The 19,942-nt window shown below is 37.6% G+C and overlaps 1 protein-coding gene across 1 annotated transcript in view; it reads left to right on the forward strand.

Annotated features, from left to right (window-relative positions):
- Positions 1-19,942, forward strand: part of glra1 (glycine receptor, alpha 1) — a 193,699-nt gene that overhangs the window by 153,849 nt on the left and 19,908 nt on the right. Inside the window, exon 8 of the mRNA XM_084719810.1 lies at positions 2,773-2,919. Coding sequence (XP_084575936.1) covers positions 2,773-2,919 — 147 coding nt within the window. The remainder of the gene's footprint in view (positions 1-2,772; positions 2,920-19,942) is intronic.

Consider the following 19,942-nt stretch of genomic DNA (forward strand, 5'->3'; position numbering starts at 1 on the left):
TCAATATTTATATTTTTGTAGTTAATGCAGATTGTCAGCTGTCACTGACTGTGTTAATCTAACTTGTTTTCCAACTTTGCACATAATTTTTTAATAACCCCAAACTCATAAATCAAGGCTTTCTCCACTGATGTTAATACAAATTTGAATATCAACTCACAAGATTCTAAATATCAGCAGAAGTATATCCAAACAGTGTGTGATTATAGTTTGAGGCTTTTTTCTACCTCTTTTTTTGATTTTTAAGATCTTGTGAAGACTAAATCAAAGTGCAATTTAATGACCAAAGTGAAGAAAAAAGCTTATTTCATCTTATTTCTGATCATAAACATTGCTACAGAAAGTTATAAAGCTACAAATTGGCAGTAAAACAAACAGGGCACCAGGAAATAGACTGTTTACAGACATAACGTCCAATTTAGTGTATCCACTCTCCCTCCGTCTGCCTCATTTACTCTACTTAGTGGTTCACTTTCCCAGAATGCCTTTCAACCACTGTTCAGAGAATGATGTATTTTGTTAGTTGTACAGAGTTAATGTTTTACAGGAAGGAAAGGGAGCATTTGAATGGTTGTTTAACATATTTATGATGCTGTTATGGTAATGTAGAATTCTTTACCTCATTTTCTGAATCTGCGTTTGAAGCCATACATACAGCATTCAAAACTAAATATTACTTACTTTATTTGTATAAAAAGGTTTTCAATTCAAGGTAAATGATAGTTGGGAGGAAAAGAGAAGAGAAGGCCTTTCTCTTTGAGCAAAAACTTCAAAAGTGTTTTTGAGGATGCTCATTAAAAAAAAGTCCATCTAAAAGAATCAGTTTAAGTGTGCGCTATATTTAGAATATTTTCACTGCTTTACCTTGGCACTAGACAGCCTTTTCTGACAGCTTTCTGAGCCAAATATCAGTCTATACACCAACCAAACTCCATAGGAGAAATCAGTAATTTTACTTTGCAGAACAGAGCTGTTTCTTTTCTGTCATTGCATTTATCCCCTAGTTTGTTTGTGTTATTGTGTGATTTTGGTAAATCCAAATTAACCTTTTAAAACACCAAAGTCATACAATGACACAAATAAATGAATAATTGAGGCAGCAGTAGACCAGCAACTCCTGTGTGCTGTGAGGTTTACTGATTTCCCCAATGGACTTTGGTTGGTTTGGAGAGAGCTACATCTGAGGTTTTCCCTCAGAAAAGGCTGTTTAGTGGCAAGGTAAAGCAGTACAAATGTTCTAAATATAGTGTTCACTTAAACTGTTATTGATTTTTTTAATTGGAATTTATTAAAGTGTCTAAAATACCTTTTGTTGCTGACTGTGTCCACAACAGTTCATTGCATAGCATCTGTGCTGGTGCCTCTCTCTGCTTCTCCTAACTTAGAATGCTTTGGCTTCCTAAATGCATTTCAAATCTGTTTTTAAAAATCGTCATCTCTCCGAGATAATATAAGAATCCTCCTTCTTTTCTTCTATCTTTCTCTCCCTGTTCCTCTCTCTCTCTGCCTGGATGGCCATCAAACCAAGTGAACCAGTTGACCGTTTAGGCCTCAGCGGCTCACAGCAGCTCTGGTAGGGGTGGTTAGTCAGTCGGGCATTCGAAGATAAATGTTTTCATAAGCATCACACTCGCTGCAAATGAGCACGAATCATAACAAGGCCGAGTGGCGATGATAAGCATTTTGTGTTTGTGAAAGTGATCTAAAGTCATAGTTTAATTGGATTTTAAATGGCTGATTGTGGGTTTTCTCTCTCTGTGACAGAGCAGGGATCTCCCTCTCAGGCTGCACGCTGTAATTGCGTGTGGAGATGGAGAGTTGTAATGACAGGCCGGGGTGAATGCACTTGAATAATGGTACATGGCGGGCAGATAGCAATCAGACAGTGATCCAACCAGACTTCATTTAGCCTTTATTATCTGGACAGACCTTACTCTGTCCATCTCACATCACACCAAACTCTGTGCATGTAAAATCGACTGGTTTTGTGTGCTGATTGTATTTTGTGTTGTGGCCTTTTTTCCATCTGGCTGTCACTGATGGTTCAGATTACTTGAAGTGGGGTTGTATGAGGTACTTACCCATTGTCTATGTATTACCTACAGTAGATGGCAGCAGGGGCATGTCCAGACTTTTTTGACTAGGCTGGCCCAAGCAGGACATTGACTTATACAGAGGTGGCATGAAGTATTAATTTATCATTTCTAATATCTACTCTAATTATTGACATTGTAATACATTACAGTTTCTCACATTCCCAACATACCAAATTGACTAAAAAAATGTCATTTGCACCATGTCTTTAGCCTGAATCTTCACTGTAGATCCTTAGCTTGGAGCTACATTCAAGCACACATGCACACTGTCTGAACTGTGTGTGTCTGTTGTGACGGTGTGCAAATAGCTTGTCAGGGCTTTAGGAGACTTGGATTACATCTGACAAGCACTATGGAGGCATTTTATGTTTGTATGTTTGCCATTCACTTCCATTGTTTGGGAGATTCTGCAACACTGTTATCCTGTGAAACTCCAGCAGAGTTTTCCAGGCTAACAAAATAAACCTGACCCCCAATCTGCATGAGGGTGAGCATAATGACTGAAGTTTCATTTTCAGATGAACTATCTCTTTAATCCAGTGAGCAAAATATGCATATATATCTGCCAAAATAATCAAAGACAATAGTAGAGGTTATGATGAGAGACTTTAGGGCTCCACTACTTGAGGAAATCTGATGATACAACAACCCAGACCACTTTCTCACCTCTCTACAGGTGTCCTATGTAAAAGCCATCGATATCTGGATGGCCGTATGTCTGCTGTTTGTGTTCTCTGCCCTGCTGGAGTACGCCGCTGTCAACTTCATCGCCCGCCAACATAAGGAGCTGCTGCGCTTCAGACGGAGGCGACGACACATGAAGGTGAATATTCTCTCACGCATCTGTGACGACATCAAACATTTACATCCACATTTTCATTTTATTTTAATCCTTCCACAAGATCTCATTTTTTGTCTTGTGAGATAAAAGCAGAGATAAATGCTAAACTGAAGAGTTGTATTCAACAAAGTCTTTTTAAAGAACAATACATGACTTCAGTGTTTTTCAACCCAGACCCTATCTTCTCATGTTTATGTGTCTAAGTGACTAATAGGGACAAGAATTTTTAAATTGGTCCTGTATTGAGGGACAGTGTTGCGGCCAGCAGAAGCAAAACTAAGCTATAATGTCATCCCTCCAGGGATACAACATCAAAATACAGGCACTAAAAGTGTTTGGTTTTGCCACTGACAGGCTCAGACTGTTATTCTAGGTGCTGACAACATTATGGAAATGATCCTTACAGAGGTAGACAAAGGCTCTCGCCACACTAACCAAACTCCATTTACAAGACTGTCATCATCATCTTCATTCAAACTTGATAGATAGAATGAAAGCAGAAGTCACCAAAATCATCTTGCTTCATCTTTCCACTGCTTCAACAATCACAGACCCTGGTTGATTTGTCAAAATAAACCTTTTATTCACCACCTCTCACAATATTTTCACATCTTACATGGTGAAATAAGGGTTTATTTCAACCAGACAACCAATTTGAATGAAAATGATGAGGATGATGTTAAAATGAGGGATTTGTTAATGGAGGTGGCTTTGACCAAAGGTGTTAAAGTTAAACAAAAAAGTTTGTTACTATTTAAAAAAAAGGTCTGTCTCTGTAGGAGTCCTTTTCATAATGTTGTCAGACATTTAGAATAACAATCTTGAGCCTGTCAGTGACAAAAACAAGCCCTGTTAGGAGACATACTTTGATGGTGCACAGTTGCCTGCAGGGAATACACTGTAGCTTTGTTTCGTCTGCAGCGTTCTCCCTCAATACTGGACCAGTTTTAAATATTGTTCTCCCCATGAGCCACTTAGACACAACAACATGAGAAAATAGGGACCAGGTTGTTACCCTTAAAGGATCTGACAAAACTAAGAATGCTAAACTTCTTTTGTTCTTCAAAAAATCTGTCCTTGATCTGTTTGAAAAGAAAGGATCTTAAAGTGCAACGAATAACCAGACAAACCCTGTTTTCCATTGGTCAAACACAAACGGTCCAACAGTTACGCCCAAACAGAAGAGAACCAAATAGTTTAAACCACAAAGGTGTTGTTTTTAAAGGGATGAGAGCTGTAGAAATTCTCTGCTGCCGGGCAGCCTCATGCTTTCAGCAGAATAAAACATTTTAGCTTGTTATGTGGTCGTGGAGGTGATGTTTGGCACTGTAAACACTAGGATGCAGTTTGGATAAAAATCTCAGCTCTCCTTCATCCTTGGGCCCTCTGAAAAATTCACTCCGTGTTTGATATTAGCTTTGTGCCGTTCTCATCACCAGACAGAAACACGGGGCATCAATGTTTCATGGGAGGAGCACTGAGCATGATTAAAAGCTGAGACGTGGAGCAAACAGAGCCGAGGCTCATAATGGATTCACAATGTAGAGGAGCAGAAAGAAACAAAAGAAGTTTTCACTCCAGGCGCAAACTTTTGTTTGTGGAAATGCATCATTTAGAAGAAACAGCGATGACAGTGTTACAGTCTCTTTTAGGGCGGTACGGTGGGTGTGTAGTTGTGACTGTGCTTCTCAGTGAAGACGTGTGTGTGTGTCTGTGCTGGGCTGAAGCCGGATTTTTGACACAATAATACAATAATATTCCAAAGTCAACACTTGTCAGTAAGGAATCCAAGAACATCTATGCATGCATTTTTTTTCAATGCCACTATCTCAAGTTAATTGTTTTGTTATCTTGAGAAAATGACTTTTGTTTTCTTGTTATAATGAAATTATCAAGCTGTTATCACAAGAAAACAAAAGATCATTCCCTCACATTAGTGATAATGTTTATCAGAGATCAGGACAGCCATGTGTGCATGCAGAAAGTGTCTGGACCAGTGTTTTCCAACCCTGGTCCTCAGAGCTCACTGCCCTGCATGTTTTAGATGTTTCTCTGCTCAAACACACCTGATTCACATGATCAGCTCATCATCAAGCCTCTGCAGAAGCCTGACAACAACCTGATCATTTGAATCAGGTGTTGGAGCAGAGAAACATCTAAAACATGCAGGACAGTGGGCCTTGAGGACCAGGGTTGGGAAACACTGGTCTGGACAACTATAACAAGATATTTTTACTTCCATTCAACTTTTCAACAACAAAAAGAACGTCCCTCCTCCCAGTTATCTCCTTTCACCCATCCCCTCTTGCCCTTGCCTTTAATGTCCAAACCTACAACATAATATTGGTTGCACATGAAAAGATAAAGCAGAATAGAAAGTGGACAAATCGTTCTATCTGCTCTTCATTAGAGTGGATGTATGGAGTGGAATTAAATGATACTATCAGGAATAAAGACTGAGGAGATAATAAAAAATATATCATACAACATAAGCAGAGTGAGTTATGATGGGAGAAAAGAAAAGAGAAACAAAGAAATCAAAATAAGCAACAAACCAAAGGACACCACTGAGACAGAAAAACTGCCAGTTGACTTAATGTGTAATGTAGTAAAAAATGGTTTTATTTTCAAGTGTATAGGGTGATATTCAAGCAGGAGCCTCGTCAGTGTCATCCATTTATCAAATAAGAGCTGCCATGTTTTCAAAAAGATATCATCGTTATTAGTAAGCTTAACAAAACCTCTTCATATGAAGCACATTCCTTAGATCTGTGAAACAGTGCTGGAGTAGAGGGCTAGCCTCCAGATCAGGGGACCAGGTGCTCTTCATAATTCCTGAATGATGCACAGGAAGTGCAGATTAGCTGAACTGTACTGGGCCCAGGACTCAGGACTGGGTTTACGAGGTTCGGTCATATCAGTCATTTTCTCATAATTAATTGCCTCGTTATCACAAAAAAATCTCAGGTTTGTTTTCTAGAGAGAAATTAAGCTTTGTAATCTCAAGATAATAATTCATATCAAACTGTTCTCAGCTTCTGTACGTCAGAAACTCACTTGCAACATTTTCAAAAGACAATTAAGCTTTAAAAGAAGACAACAAACTTTTTGTTGAAATTCATTTCTGACCTTGGAAATAGAACTAAAGAGACCACTCTCACTACAAGGTCCATTTAGTACATGTTTTGGAGCTTTCTCTCATATCACATGATCCTCATCAGCAGAGGCATTGGTCGCAAATTAGTGTGCATGAGGTGTCAAGAGATGTCTCTGGATGCAGTTGTAGACACCTACAAGTAATAAAAGCAATGGAATGTGTCACATAGCCTAATTGGTAAATTAAACTTACCAGATTCTGACCAGCAGCCACATTTTTATTACCTAAAAATTTAAGTGCAGTTGTTTTATTTAATACTGACGTGATGGTGGATTCAACAGAAAACACATAACGGTCATGTCTAGAAGGGAAGTAGAGATTTTAGTATTAGTTGATTTATTATTTTCACTTTTTTAAAAATGATTTCCAGTTTTCAGTCTCAGTTTGGTTATGCTTTTGCCCAAACCATACTTGGGTAGGTTTAGGAAAAGATCATGGTGTATGGTTAAAATAGACCCTTCCACAACATTAGAAAGGCTTTCTGTCAATCATGAAAACATGCTGCTAAGGCAACGATAACCAGCCAATCACAGTACAGTAGGACAGGACTAGAACAGATTAGCACAGTGAGAGTTTCACAAATCTCGGGTGGCCACCTAGATATAACCCAGTTCCAAATCCGGACCAGCCATCTGAAAATTCCTCAACAGCAAATATCATTGTGCTCCTCTGTACAGTCGTCGTATCAGACCTGCCCAATATTAGATTATTGATCGGCCCGACCAGATCCAGGACGGTGACCAGGAAGGGGTTCAGACGAATTTGTTAGAGCAAATAAATCTTGAGCTCATAGAGCCAGGCTCCCAGGTGAAGAGTTTGACCAATTATCTGGAAATTTGCTGCCCATGTTGGCTTTAAAGTTGATGTTCAAATTTCAGTCTTGACTGAAACGTGTGTAATATGATCAAAAGCAATTCAATGGACCTTGTGGTATCCAAGGCCAAGAATGAACTGTGAACTGTGACATTTTAGCAAGCAGTGAGGTGTTTTATATTTGTGGATGCATATGTATATTTGTGCTGTATTAAAGATAATGCTTTAGCCCATTAATTTAGCCACTATGGATGTAAAACAGCAGTGTTAAACCATGATAATCGCAACAACAACCATTGTCTTTCTTTGTTTTGACATCACTGTGAAGTCCAAAACAAATATATTCTGCCTCAAGACCTCTTTATTTTATTATTTACTGTCTCCATGTCTAAGAAGACTGCTTTTGATGAAATGAAGATAAATTGGAGACCTGAAAATGTGTCAGTTTATGTAATTTCTCAAAACTGCTTTGAATATATTTAGTAAAAATGACAAAGCACGTTGTCAATTTTTCCCTGGAGGTTTGTTGAGATGCTTCTGGGTTTTTTTCCTTCCTCTGCGTTCTTTCGTTGGTTTTGTCTTTGAAGCATTTAATCAATCAATTCTATCTGTCCAGTTGGATTTATCAGTCCCAGGCTGCTGTATTGAATAAGGAGTAAAGCTGTCAGGCCTGCGGGGAATATTGAAGTGCAGCTTGATTGTGAAACTGGTGGTGTGTGTGTGTGTTTGTGTGGGTGGAGGGCAAGAAAACAAACGCACACAAGAAATGCAACGATGAGCCTGCAGTAAAAAATCAGTACAGTCCTGGATTTGTGTGTGTGAGTGTGTGTGTGTCAGAGGGAGGGGGAGATTGTATCTATACAGCCGGTGAACATGCATGAGTGCGTTCACGAGTGCTGTCGTGCATTTTGGTGTTGTAGGGCATGTGTTCGTGCCTGGCATGACTGGAGCTGCTTGATTGACTTTGACACGTTTCAGTGTGTGTGAGTGTGTACATGTGTGTCTGTATTTATGAGGACCTTGTGTCCTCGCAGGGCCGGTAAGGTGACAGAGGTGCTGTGAAGTGAGGATGCTGTGCCAGAAGGTCCAGGTCAGGATTACACTGTTTTAGTTTTAGGGTGACAGATATCATCATTTGAGTCTGGAGTTGGGGCTCAAGGGCATCCTTTTTATTTTTATTTTTATATTTATTTTTTACAGATCTAGGAACGATTAGGTGATGTCTTCTATATTTATGGTACTAAATCATTAATGATCATGATATGTCATCAGAGATTAACCAAATTTACTAAACTGAAATACCAGCTTCTCCAACAGCAACGCTACAGCCCGCATGTTCTCCACTGAATTTTCAGAACTTTTTACGCATTTATTAGAGTTAGAATTAGCACTGAATGTTTGCCAAATGAGTTAGTATCTGTTTATGAGTCATAAGAAATCATCAGTAATCTTTTAGAAGAACTAGATGTTTATAAAATTAGTTCATTTTTCAAGTTTATCTTTTAGTTTATTTATTCATTAAATTGAGCAATATGCTAATGGAGTCAGGCAGTGAGACAGACAGCCACTACAGAGGTTCTTTTTCCTCATTAATATTATTATTATTATTAATATTATCATCCATATTTCTTCATCTTCTATCAGTCTTGGCAATCTGTAAAAAGGTATATGTAATGCATACTTTTTTGTTTGTTTTTGTTTTCTTTTTCTTTTTTCCTTTGTGTATTCATTGCATACAACATGTGTCAGTCTAATTTCATTGCTTTGTTTGTTTGTTTGTTTGTGTTTACTCTCCCCACATCTCTTTCCCTTATTCACTCCTTCAGTTAAACAGGAGGAGGAAAGAATAAACAAATTCATCATAGACAACATGTGTCTTCATGTGCAGATTCTGTATTACCTCCAAACATTATTCATCACCCCAGTGTAGCACCAGGCACACAAATACACACACACACACACACACACTGACCATATGTATCAGGACTGAATATATCTTATATCCACCAACTTGTCTGTTTTGTATTACTTGTTCTTTTTTTTTTTTGCTCTTTTTTAAATTTTTGTTGTTCTTGTTTGTCTTTGTCTTACTTACATAAGACCTTTTGGCTGTTAAGGCATCTCTCTGTAACTGTCTCCTCTTGTTTTGGATGTATTGTGTGTATTTTCAGAGCAGCAGGCTTTTGTTTTCAGGATAACAGGCTTTACTTTACATTGACAGACAACTGACAGAGCTATAAATATCTGATCAACTCACAGTGAAGGACTCACTGTGGCCAGTCAGTGTCAAACTGTAATATTATGTTTGTCTTGCATTCCTGTTCAGGCAACCTGCCTGAGCTTTGAGGAGGGGAAACAACTTGCTTCAATCATAGATTGCATATTAAAATTGATTCAACCTAATTAATGTACAATTTATGCCTCCATTTCTCTATTTGGGGTGCATTAGTCATTATTGAATGCTATAGGACTTATTTCTTCTTTAAGTTAGCCTTGTTTCTATATAGCTGGAGCACAATTTACTCATTTGTAACTCCCTGTTTTCCTTTCAAACTTCATAATTTTTCAAAATAGATTCATAAAAATGGTACTGTGGATCATACAAGGACGGGATATACTTACTGCTTAACCACACGCTTGCATGCATGTTGCATTAATTTCTGAGGACGTGCACAACCATGGCTCCAAATGGATGCAAAATACACGAGCAGCCATGATGCATATGGATGCGTTCGTAAGTGAAGTGAACACGTGGTGAAAACCAAGTATATCTCTGGCCTAAGATGTACTGCTTCTAAATCTCATTAATCAGTCCCCTTTCATCCATGTTGACTGCTGACTGGAGGGGAAACTAAAACATCACAGATGCCAGCGTCAATTTTGACCAATGAAAACACGTTGGAGGTGAGGCGAATACATAAAAACTTAACAGGGCAGCTGTTCCTCAGAGCATCATCATAATGGAAAAGACTGCAAGAATCTGATGCTTACTTGTTTGCAACACTTCCAGCTAGGAAGAGATGTAACATTGAACAAACCTGAAAGGTTTAATTCACAATATTAAACATAAAAAACAGCAAATTATCACATCTAGGGAGCTGAAACTAGCAAATTTGGGGATTTTTCTGCTGCTTGATAAATGACTATTTGATCAAATTTTCTTGACTGCTGTTTCCAAGGTCATGAATGAATACTGAAACTTTTAAACCAACATAAACAATGACAATAATGAATTAAAAGTGAGTTAATGCTGAGATTATTTTCTTAAAAATAAAATGTTTAAGATATATAAGAAGTAATTTAATAAATAATGATATTTTTATTTATCATCACATCTCTCAGATGGGCTCCTGACCCCTGGGTTGGGAATAATCTTTCATAAGTGTGACTGTATTTTATGCCACCAAATTCAATTTAAACCAGCATCATTCTCACTTGGACAAATTCAAATAACAACCTGTTTGTAAATGCATCTTAAGTTTAGGTGAGTGTAAAATCCATCCACATCCGACTAAATAAAGGCAGAGACGGGAAAAGGAATGAGGCAGTTGAGTGGAGTTTGGGGGGGAAAGATGCAAAAAAAGAAAAAGAAACTATAAATCCTAAATCCTATTGTTGTAATCCCCAATCCCCTGAGCTGTGATGGTAGGTGAAGAGGTAGATTAGCGGTCCAGCTGCCGCTGCACTTTCAGGTGAATCAGACACTCACCCTTGCTCGCTCACTCTGCTTTTATACCTCCTGTCTCTCGACCCTCTCTCGCCCCAGCAGCAGGAGGAGAGAGCGAGAGTACCGCAGGCTCAGGATTGACCCACATCTGGCACACCAAACCTTTTGCATAGTTTTTTTTTTTTTTTTTTTTTTATGGTTACACAGTTTATTTCTGCTCATATGATGACAGCAGGGGTGAATTTAGGCCATCAACCTGTTATGCAATTAGAGTTTTGTTAATGAAGGAGCTTGTCTCTTCATTTCAGGATAAAATCTTACAGAATTCATGACTGACAGCATTTTTGTTACTTTGTTACTCCTTATTAATATCACAAAAAAAAGCAAATTCAGATTCTGTGGTTGTTACCTAACATGATCTGATCTGACACACAGGGGTTTTATGTCATGTTGTGCAGCAGAAGGTGAATTCAGGACTAAACCAGAGCTGTGTTTTATGTTTAATTTCTTTCATTACATGTGTCTGATGGTGTTTTTCTGTCTCGAGGTGAATTCAGGTGACAGCACCATTTATTTTTCACACTCTCTGATTTATTTATTCGGGATTTTCTCTCCATAACATGTAGCAGAAAGTAAATGTATGTGAGTACACACTTAACCGGTTACTTCTACATTTTCACACCAGAGCCACACTGTTAAAAAATAAATGAACTTAAAGTACGGTCAGACAGTTTGATGAAAGCATCACCCAAATGAGAGAGATGTTAGTGAAAGTGGAAACATCAGCTAATGAAGCATGAAGATTTAATGAAAACTGTTTAAGCTCCTCATCAGGACAATAAGATACAGATAAGAGGACAAACAGAGTGTGGCGAAAGGAATCAAATACATTATTACCATATAGAAAATGATAGATTATAGAAAAGGTTAAATATATGCTGCTTCTGTGTGCATCATTAGTGAGTATTTTTTCATTTCAAATAATGCAATTACAATCACTGTTATTAGAATATTTTTTGATTTAATTAGATTTATTGTTAACCAATCAGGAAAAAATACAACAACAACAAATCTGAACAACTTGTAAAAAATAAAATGTGACAGTACTCACCATGAAGGATGCTTCTAGTATTATATTACTACTTCTGTGTTCATTTGTGGATTATTATCATTGAGCAGGATTTTAAGGTTGAGGTAGAGATGATTTAATTACTTAATGGACCACTGGGTAGTTTAATCTATGATAAAACATACTATTTTTTAATCCATCACGTTTTTCATCATAATCTGAAAAATAACTGGTAACTACATTCTTTAAATGAATGGCTTGACTGAAATGCACAATATTCCCATCTGAAAAGTGATGGATTAGACGTATAAAGAGGGATAAAATTGAGGTAATCACAGAAAATACAAGTTCCTCAAAACTGTACTTAAGTACCTTGACAGTTACATCAAATTAAGCAGCTTTTCTTTTGTTTTTTTCCTGTAGAAATTTCGGCAGAACTAAAAGGACTTTTAGGGACAACTCAGTAAAAAAAAAAACTCAGTGAGGAATTTGAGGTATTTGCATTTGAAGCAGGATTTTGCCAACAGGGTTGCATAATTTGTTCTGAGTGTGAGAATCATTCAAAAGTGTAAAGTAGTTTTAAATTCAGCTCCCCGGGTCTTTTTACTTTATTTCAAGCACAATGAAAAAACTGAAGAATGAAATTCATTATTGAAAGTATGAGCACCCTCAATGAGATCATCACCATTAATCCCAGCCGCTCTGCTGTGAAATAAATCCAGCAAATGGAGAAACCCCACTGACACACAGAGAGACAGAGAGAGGCAGTCCTTGGGCGTCTCACGTTCTTAATTAACCTCTCTGGCCAGTCCTTCTAATGTGAGCCTAATGTGATCCACAGCCCTCCATTACAGCTCTGAGAGGGCTATCAGTCAGGTTTGAGCTCGCTGCGGAGGAGACTGTCACTGCTGGCCTGTAGGACATGTAAACTAGTCTACAGAGGCAGCTGAGGAGCCTTCTCACCTCTCTTTCTCTGAAAACAATGGAAGAGGTGGAGAGTCAGGCAGTGGAGGCAACACAAATGAGGAACATGAGAAACTGTGACAGTAAAACAAACTGTCCCAATTAATTTATTCCTGATTTTATGTAGACCAGTATCAGTATCCCTAGGAAAAGGTACTGGACGCCTTTAAGATTTCAACTAAAGTAACCAGTGCCAAGTAGTATTGAAACTTCTCCAGTCAGACTGTACCTGCATTCAATCCTTTTTGTAGCTCAATCTTGAAAAAATAGTATTTGTATGATTTTGTTTGCAGCCAATCAACGAAAGACTTCTTCAGTTTAAAGGAGAAGTCTGTAATGTATTTACTGTAGTAAATCAGAAAATGATACACAGTGTGTGATCAGAAGTCAAGGAAACATGTTAAGATGAAATACAAACTATTTTGTATGTTCATTTTACATTAATCAGTTCAAATTAATGCTGAATTCTTGCCAAATGAGTCAGTGTCTGTTTGTAAGTCGTAAGAAATCGTTAATGATCTTGTAGAATGCATAGATGTTTATAACTGTTAAATTGAGAAAAATGTGAATGGAGTTTGGCAGGCAGTAAGACAGGCAGCCACTTAACTCATCATCAAGAGTGTGTTATTTCAGAGCAGTGAGCTTTTTTTTCACGTCATAACTTTACATCAACAGACAATTGACAGTCATAAACAGCTGATCAACTTACAGTTGAGGATTTGTTGATGCTTGTTATTGTCAATTCAAGAGGTTGCGCACCTCCTGCGCTCCTGCAGAGCTCCTGCAGACTGCCTGTCTCTGCTGTGCCAGTTGAGGAGGTAGAGACAGGGGAAACAACTTGCCTCAAACATAGACTGTATATCAGACAGGATTACAACCTATTTGAAGTTCTGAAGTACTGATTTTTGCACGAATTTTGCACGTACAATGGCTACATATTGTTCCTTTAATGCAAGGCATGATTGGTTCCCTACTGCAGCAGATATGACTCATAAACTGAAAGGCATACAGTATGTGGTGTGGTGAAGACGAAGGCACCATTCTTGATGGAGTTGACAGTTCAGTGTGTGAGTTGCCACTAATAAATTCGAAAGTATAGCTACATTACATGATGTCAGATAAAAATGAATGCATAAAATGCAGAAGCATTATTTCACATCTTAGATACTAAATGAAGAAGATAAAAAAAACATATCAAATTAAGTACTTAATTGGTATCGTGTCACTTTAAAGATATTGGTATCGTATTTTTTTTTTTTTGTCCAACCGAGAAGTAGCATGGCAGTGAATGCACATGCAATACATTCTAATATATATATCAACACATCATGTCAAAGACCTGTAATTCGCGATTGTTTGTAATCATATCTTACCAAACCTTAAATGTTCTATATATGATATTCACTGCCACTAGATGTCGCCAGTGGCAAAAAAAAATCAGGCTGTTCGAAAGGGACGAAAAATGTAAAAAGAGCACCAGCACGCCAAAAGTTGTGATGCATTTATGGTGAAACAGGATAAATATTTTTTGGAGCATGTAAGGCAGCCTATACAGTGCTGCATTGCACTTTCTCTGCCTGAGAGGGCATTTCATCATGTTTTACATAGGGGCATGCAAGAAGGCACTCTTGCATCTACAAATTATAACTCACCAGAACTATTTTTGTTAGTCTTTCCACTGTTCCAACAGTCACCAGCTCTGCTTTGGTTGGATTAAATGATCGCTAGAAATGCTAGAAGCAGCCAACAGTTTCTAATCATATATATAATAGTTGTTTGCTGCTCCATTAACGTTCATTATCTCATGCAGTATAACCTTTAACCATGTGTTTTAGTAGACACAAGTAAAAGTACAAATAAGGTCCAATCTGAGCCACAGCAGATCAAGCAGAAGTGCATCAACATTCAGTTTCATGTTCCACCTGACACAAGTGCCACGAGGCTGCAGGTGCATCAAGTAACCCAGGTGCATAGCAAATGACATTTTTTTTATTGTGAGAGACATAAAGAGCATCTAAGGTGACTAAGTCTAAAAAGAGGCACATTTTCAAGCTGTTGTTTATGACAGATGTGGATGCTGCTGACCAAACTGGCTGTCAGCTGTATTTTATTTACCATATGTAGTTGCCATGCAAGATATTGTTGAAGAGGTCATTTTGACTGCAAAACCAAATAACCAACAGTCAGTTTTTCACCTGTCAACAAGACTATGTGGTGCGCAAGACCTTTGTTGTATTGAAATAATGTAAATGAAGTCATTAACTATTAAAGACAACAGCATCAAATATCAACAGTCCTTTTTGGTGAAAGAGTCCACATACGTAAAATAGGGTCAGAGGTCCAGAACATCACCAAAAGGTACCAACATAAATACCCATTACCCGTTATATAACAAAAACTTTTTCATCACATCATCTAAGTTTACTTGAACTACACACCTTCAACAGGAGAGCACGGTGTCTCGACTTAGCAACTTAGCAGCATGTTTAACCTTGGCACTGAAGGTGTGACTGACACAGACACTTATCCAGATGTTCAATGGTCTAACAGCCACAGTATGACTGAAGGTTTAGTGCAGTTTAGTTCAGTTTCTTTAAAAACCAGAACTACTTTGTGCTGCTAGAACATTAGCCCATCTCTGCCTTACAGTGACAGATCAATATGTCACAGTTAAAAATTGTATTTAATTCTTGGGATTAGGCCAGACAGAACACACACACACACACACACACACACACACACACACACACACACACACAGAAACTGACCGTGGGAATGCACACACAAACACATGGATGCCTCTGTAATCTCATAGTCTGTAAATGCCCTCATATGAAAGTATTATCAATGAATATCAAAGTCAAGTCGATCATCAAACATCCCAATTCTGGTCCAGATTGTAAACATCTACTCATTTAATGATCTTTAGTTACTAACTATAATTTTAGAGAGTATAATACTCAGTCTAGACTAGTCTCCCCAGGCTGGCTCCAAACAGTTTCAGGGGAGGCTCAGTGAATGGTGAGAGTAAAAAAAAATATTATTTGAGTTATTACATTATGGAGATAACATATAATAAGTCTAAGTGTGTGTGATCTGGTTACAGAGATAGTTCAAAGATAACAGTTGGCTTTATAAAGAGTATGGTCTTGACTTGCTCTAATTGAAAAATGTCCTGAGATAACTATTTTATGATTTGTCACTGTGCAAATAAAATTAAATTAAATTCAGCAGATAAAGTAGTTTTAGGGAATTTTACTGTTTTCCCCACTTTCCCAGAGTCATAATCTTATAAATGCCTGAGAACATAACTTTTTTATATTTGGTTTAGTCAGAAGTGATGTAAAACATCAATATTAGGGTATCTTGGCTAAATGATTGAGTGTCTATGGGATGAAATAACATAATCATGACGGGCATCCAGGAACTGAATGAAACTAAGCAGGTAAATTAAGGGGGGCACATTTTTCTAAGCTTCGTCTGAGGGGAGGACCACAGTCTCAGACTTACTAAGCCCCTGATCTAGAGGATCTACTACAACAGGTACTAATAGTGTTTGAACGAGGATGTCAAATACAGATGTTTTGGGTTGGTAACATGAGTGGGGTCTCTGTAGATGCAGACATTTTTATGGGTCTGTGCATTGATTTGGGGAAAATCCTGCATGTTTGCCTTTAACAATTGCTTTGACTCTCAATGGCCATCAAGGGACTGATGTTGGAAATACGCTTCGGCTGTAAACTCGTCTGCAGCATAGTGGACATTTCTTATGCAGATGTTTTCAGTGCTCATCCTTTACAAATATTAAAATAATAAACTAAAATAAGTTAAAAGAGTAAAATAGATTATTATTAATGTTGGTGTGGGTCATGAGAATGATGACTATAAAGAAATTGTGCTGTAGAATGATGGAAGCACCATGAAACTTTTTACAGATATTGTGATACTGCAGTGCCAGGAGGTCTTCTGTAAGGCTATTTAGATTTTTGATTTTGCTTTTGATTTAGAAAAGACACGATAACCACAACTCAAAACTGAGACTCCTTTCTATCTCAGTAGAAGTCTTTTGTTTTTGGTTTTCACTAATTAGCGCTGGGTCTTGTTGTTGTATTGTGTTATGTACATTGTTGTAGTTGATCTGGTTGTTTTTGTGGTGTTTTGGGGTTTTTTGCACTGTGAGACAATTAATTAATTCTCACATTTATATGAATTGTAATAAGTAGTGAAAACTTGAAACATAAAACTTTTAAGTCTAAGCTTTACAGAACATGAAATAGTTGTTTTTATTCTTAAAATTAATCAGTTCCTGTAAAAACAAAAAGTTTAGAAAACTCATAATTTCAATGTAGTTGCCTTCACTAGATTTTCAAGTTTTGAATCAAACTCAAACTCTCAAAACTTTGCGAAAATTTTAAAATAAACTAAACCAACTCTTGCTGACCTATAATCATATGTTCGTATAATTTACTTTTCATCTTTAGATAAAATTGCATCTTGTGAAAATTGTATTTTAAAAGTTTTTCAAAGTTGACTATGAGCCTAATTTATCTTAATTTGGATGCTCAAAAATTACATTAAAAATTATCTCAACAAAATATTATTAGTTGGTAAAATGTTTTTAAAACCTTGAGCTGGGCTCAAAGCTCAACTCTATTGAATTAAGTTGCCTTGAATTTTTAAGTTTTTTCAACTTTTCATTTTTACAGCATGTGATTATGTACTAGTCATGTATAGAGACCCCAGGAAGAATAGCAGCTGCTGCAGCTGCAGCTAACAGGGATCCTAATAAATGAAATGAAATGTTCGGTCAGGATCCAGACCTTTTTGTTGCACTGTTGAATATGTCTGTCACAAATGTATTCTGTTATAATAATAATACCCTGGATGCTTGGTGCATTTGTAATGCCATTACAAATGCAACAGTGAAACTTCTCAAGAGGATTATGTGCCATTATGGGCTGATTAGCAATGCATGTTAAAATACAAACAGGACACAGCTAACAGTCTGTGTTGGCATTAGCAAGGACACACTGTACAGCTCGTGTTTTATGGGAATTACCAGCATGGTTAGCACACATCTTTAATTCCGTTTGTTAATTGTGTTAGGATGGTCGGATGTATTGGATTAGAGCGATTCATCCCTGGAGGGATTTGTTTACTGTGATTGTGGCTGCAGCAGTGATGAGGAGCTATGAGGTGCAGCTGAGTACAGTCGAAAGTCTGAGAGAAGAATGTCCTCAAGGGTTTTATGGCTTTTATGCAACTGCTATGATGTGTGTGCCACTTTAAAAGCCTTCATTGAAGCAGTGAGAGCACATATAGACTGAAAGGACACAAGAAGGTTGGTCAACTCGTTCTGTAAAGAAACTGTCAGGCTTTTTAAGGATTTCAGCAGTTTTAAAGCGTGTGGTTGATCTGATTTCTGAGTTAACGATAATAATAACAATAATAATAATAATTTTATTTATAGGACTTTTCAAGATTAAGGAAAAGATGCTTTCCACATTAAGGATTTAGAGAACAAAATTAAAACAGAGGCCCACGTAATCAAGCAGCACTGAGCCCGTACACAAACAGACATATCTTCTAAATAAATAAGTTAAATGTGGATAAAGTAATGAGGTCATTTAAGGCAGGTGAAATTTAAGAAAAGGGGATAACCACGTACAATATATAAATAAAAACCTGCAAATATTAAAAAAAGGACAATAGTGCAAAATATGGAGGTGCATACAAAAATAATGAAATGATGATAGTAAAACAGCACAGTATTTAAAGACAATTAAATTAAAATACACACAGTAAAATAATAATAGAAGTAGGAAATATGAATAAAAAGAGGAAATATGAAAGTAAATAAGAATAAGTAAAACAAGTTATGGGATGTTAGGGGTTACAAGTTCTTTAATATAGTCTGGAGCCAGACCATGGACGGTCTTGTCAGAAATTAATGAAATTTTAAAATGTATTCTAAACTAAATGGGTAAACAGTGCAGCGATGCTGAAATTGGAGTGATGACAGGATGGATCTTCATGATTTAGTTAATAATCTGGTTCCTTAATTCTAGATCAACTGCAATTATGAGACTGAGAGGGAGTTTAAAGGAGAAATCTGGAATATATTTACTGTAATAATCATAAAATGACCATTATATGTCACCAGAGATCAAGGAAAATTAAAATACTTGCTTCTCTGACAACAGCGCTATAGCTGCATCATCCTTCTTTGAAATGTCTATTCTAGGGCAGGATAACTGTTTTAGTTTGCCAGTTTCACATAAATTAGAGTTCAAATTAATGCTGAATGTTTGCTGAATGAGTAAGTGTCTGTTTATGAGTCATAAGAGATCATTAATAATCTTTTAGGAGGAGTAGATGTGTATAATGGTTAAATTGACCAATATCTTAATGGAGTTTGGCAGGCAGTGAGTCAGACAGCCACTGAACTCAAAGTCCAGAGTGTGTATTTTCAGAGCAGTGGGCTTTTGTTTTCAGGATAACAGGCTTAATTTTATATTGACAGACATCTGACACTTCTAAACAGCTGATCAGCTTACAGTGTAGGACTCGTCCTCACTTGTTCTTTTCAGCTTACAATGTTGCGCTCGTCTTGAGCTCCTGCAGTGTTCCTGCAGCCTGCCTGAGGTTCTTTGCATCTGGAGAAGAGGAGGCAGGAAGAAAAAACTTGCTTCAACTATAGATCATAAATAAAAAAGGAATTCAACCTATGTACAATGCAATGTATGGCTCCAACTTGCTATTTGGACTGATATGTGTGCTTTGTGGAAGCACAGTTAATACATATTGCTCCTTTAAGTGAGTAAAAAGTGTTACAGTGCCACCGTCTCTGCTCTGACATGAATACAATTCTTCTCTTCTGCTAGTCTTTCTGTGTTGGACTTGATGCTGTCGTTGCAGTGCAGGTAGCTGCAGCAGCAGTTGTGATAGTCCCAGTTGTGCTGATTTCTGTGGTTTCTAGCCCGATGCTTTATTGATTCGTTAGTGACACTGATAGTCCAGAGAGAACGAGACGGAGCGAGAAAGAGCAGGAGCGATCGGACGGAGGCTACCTGCTCCAGAAAGGCTGTCTAATTAGAAAGACAGAGCGAGGGGGCATCAAATAGACAGATACCGCAGCCCTGTGAGAGGAAGGGGAAGAGAGGCAGAGCCGGCTCCCCTCGAGCATCCAGGCAGAGTGACATCCCCCCCTGCTGGGCGAGTCAGACCACTGCAGAGGGATCAGATCAATAGCGCCACTCATCCTTGAAGGATAGGCCCGCCTGGCAGCAGCTCGCTTGTTTAACACAGACAAGCACTCCAGACTGAAAAAGAGAGA

Source organism: Lutjanus erythropterus, chromosome 5 (assembly GCF_056507025.1).
Source record: "Lutjanus erythropterus isolate fLutEry1 chromosome 5, fLutEry1.hap2, whole genome shotgun sequence".
Classification (NCBI taxonomy): Eukaryota; Metazoa; Chordata; class Actinopteri; order Lutjaniformes; family Lutjanidae; genus Lutjanus; species Lutjanus erythropterus.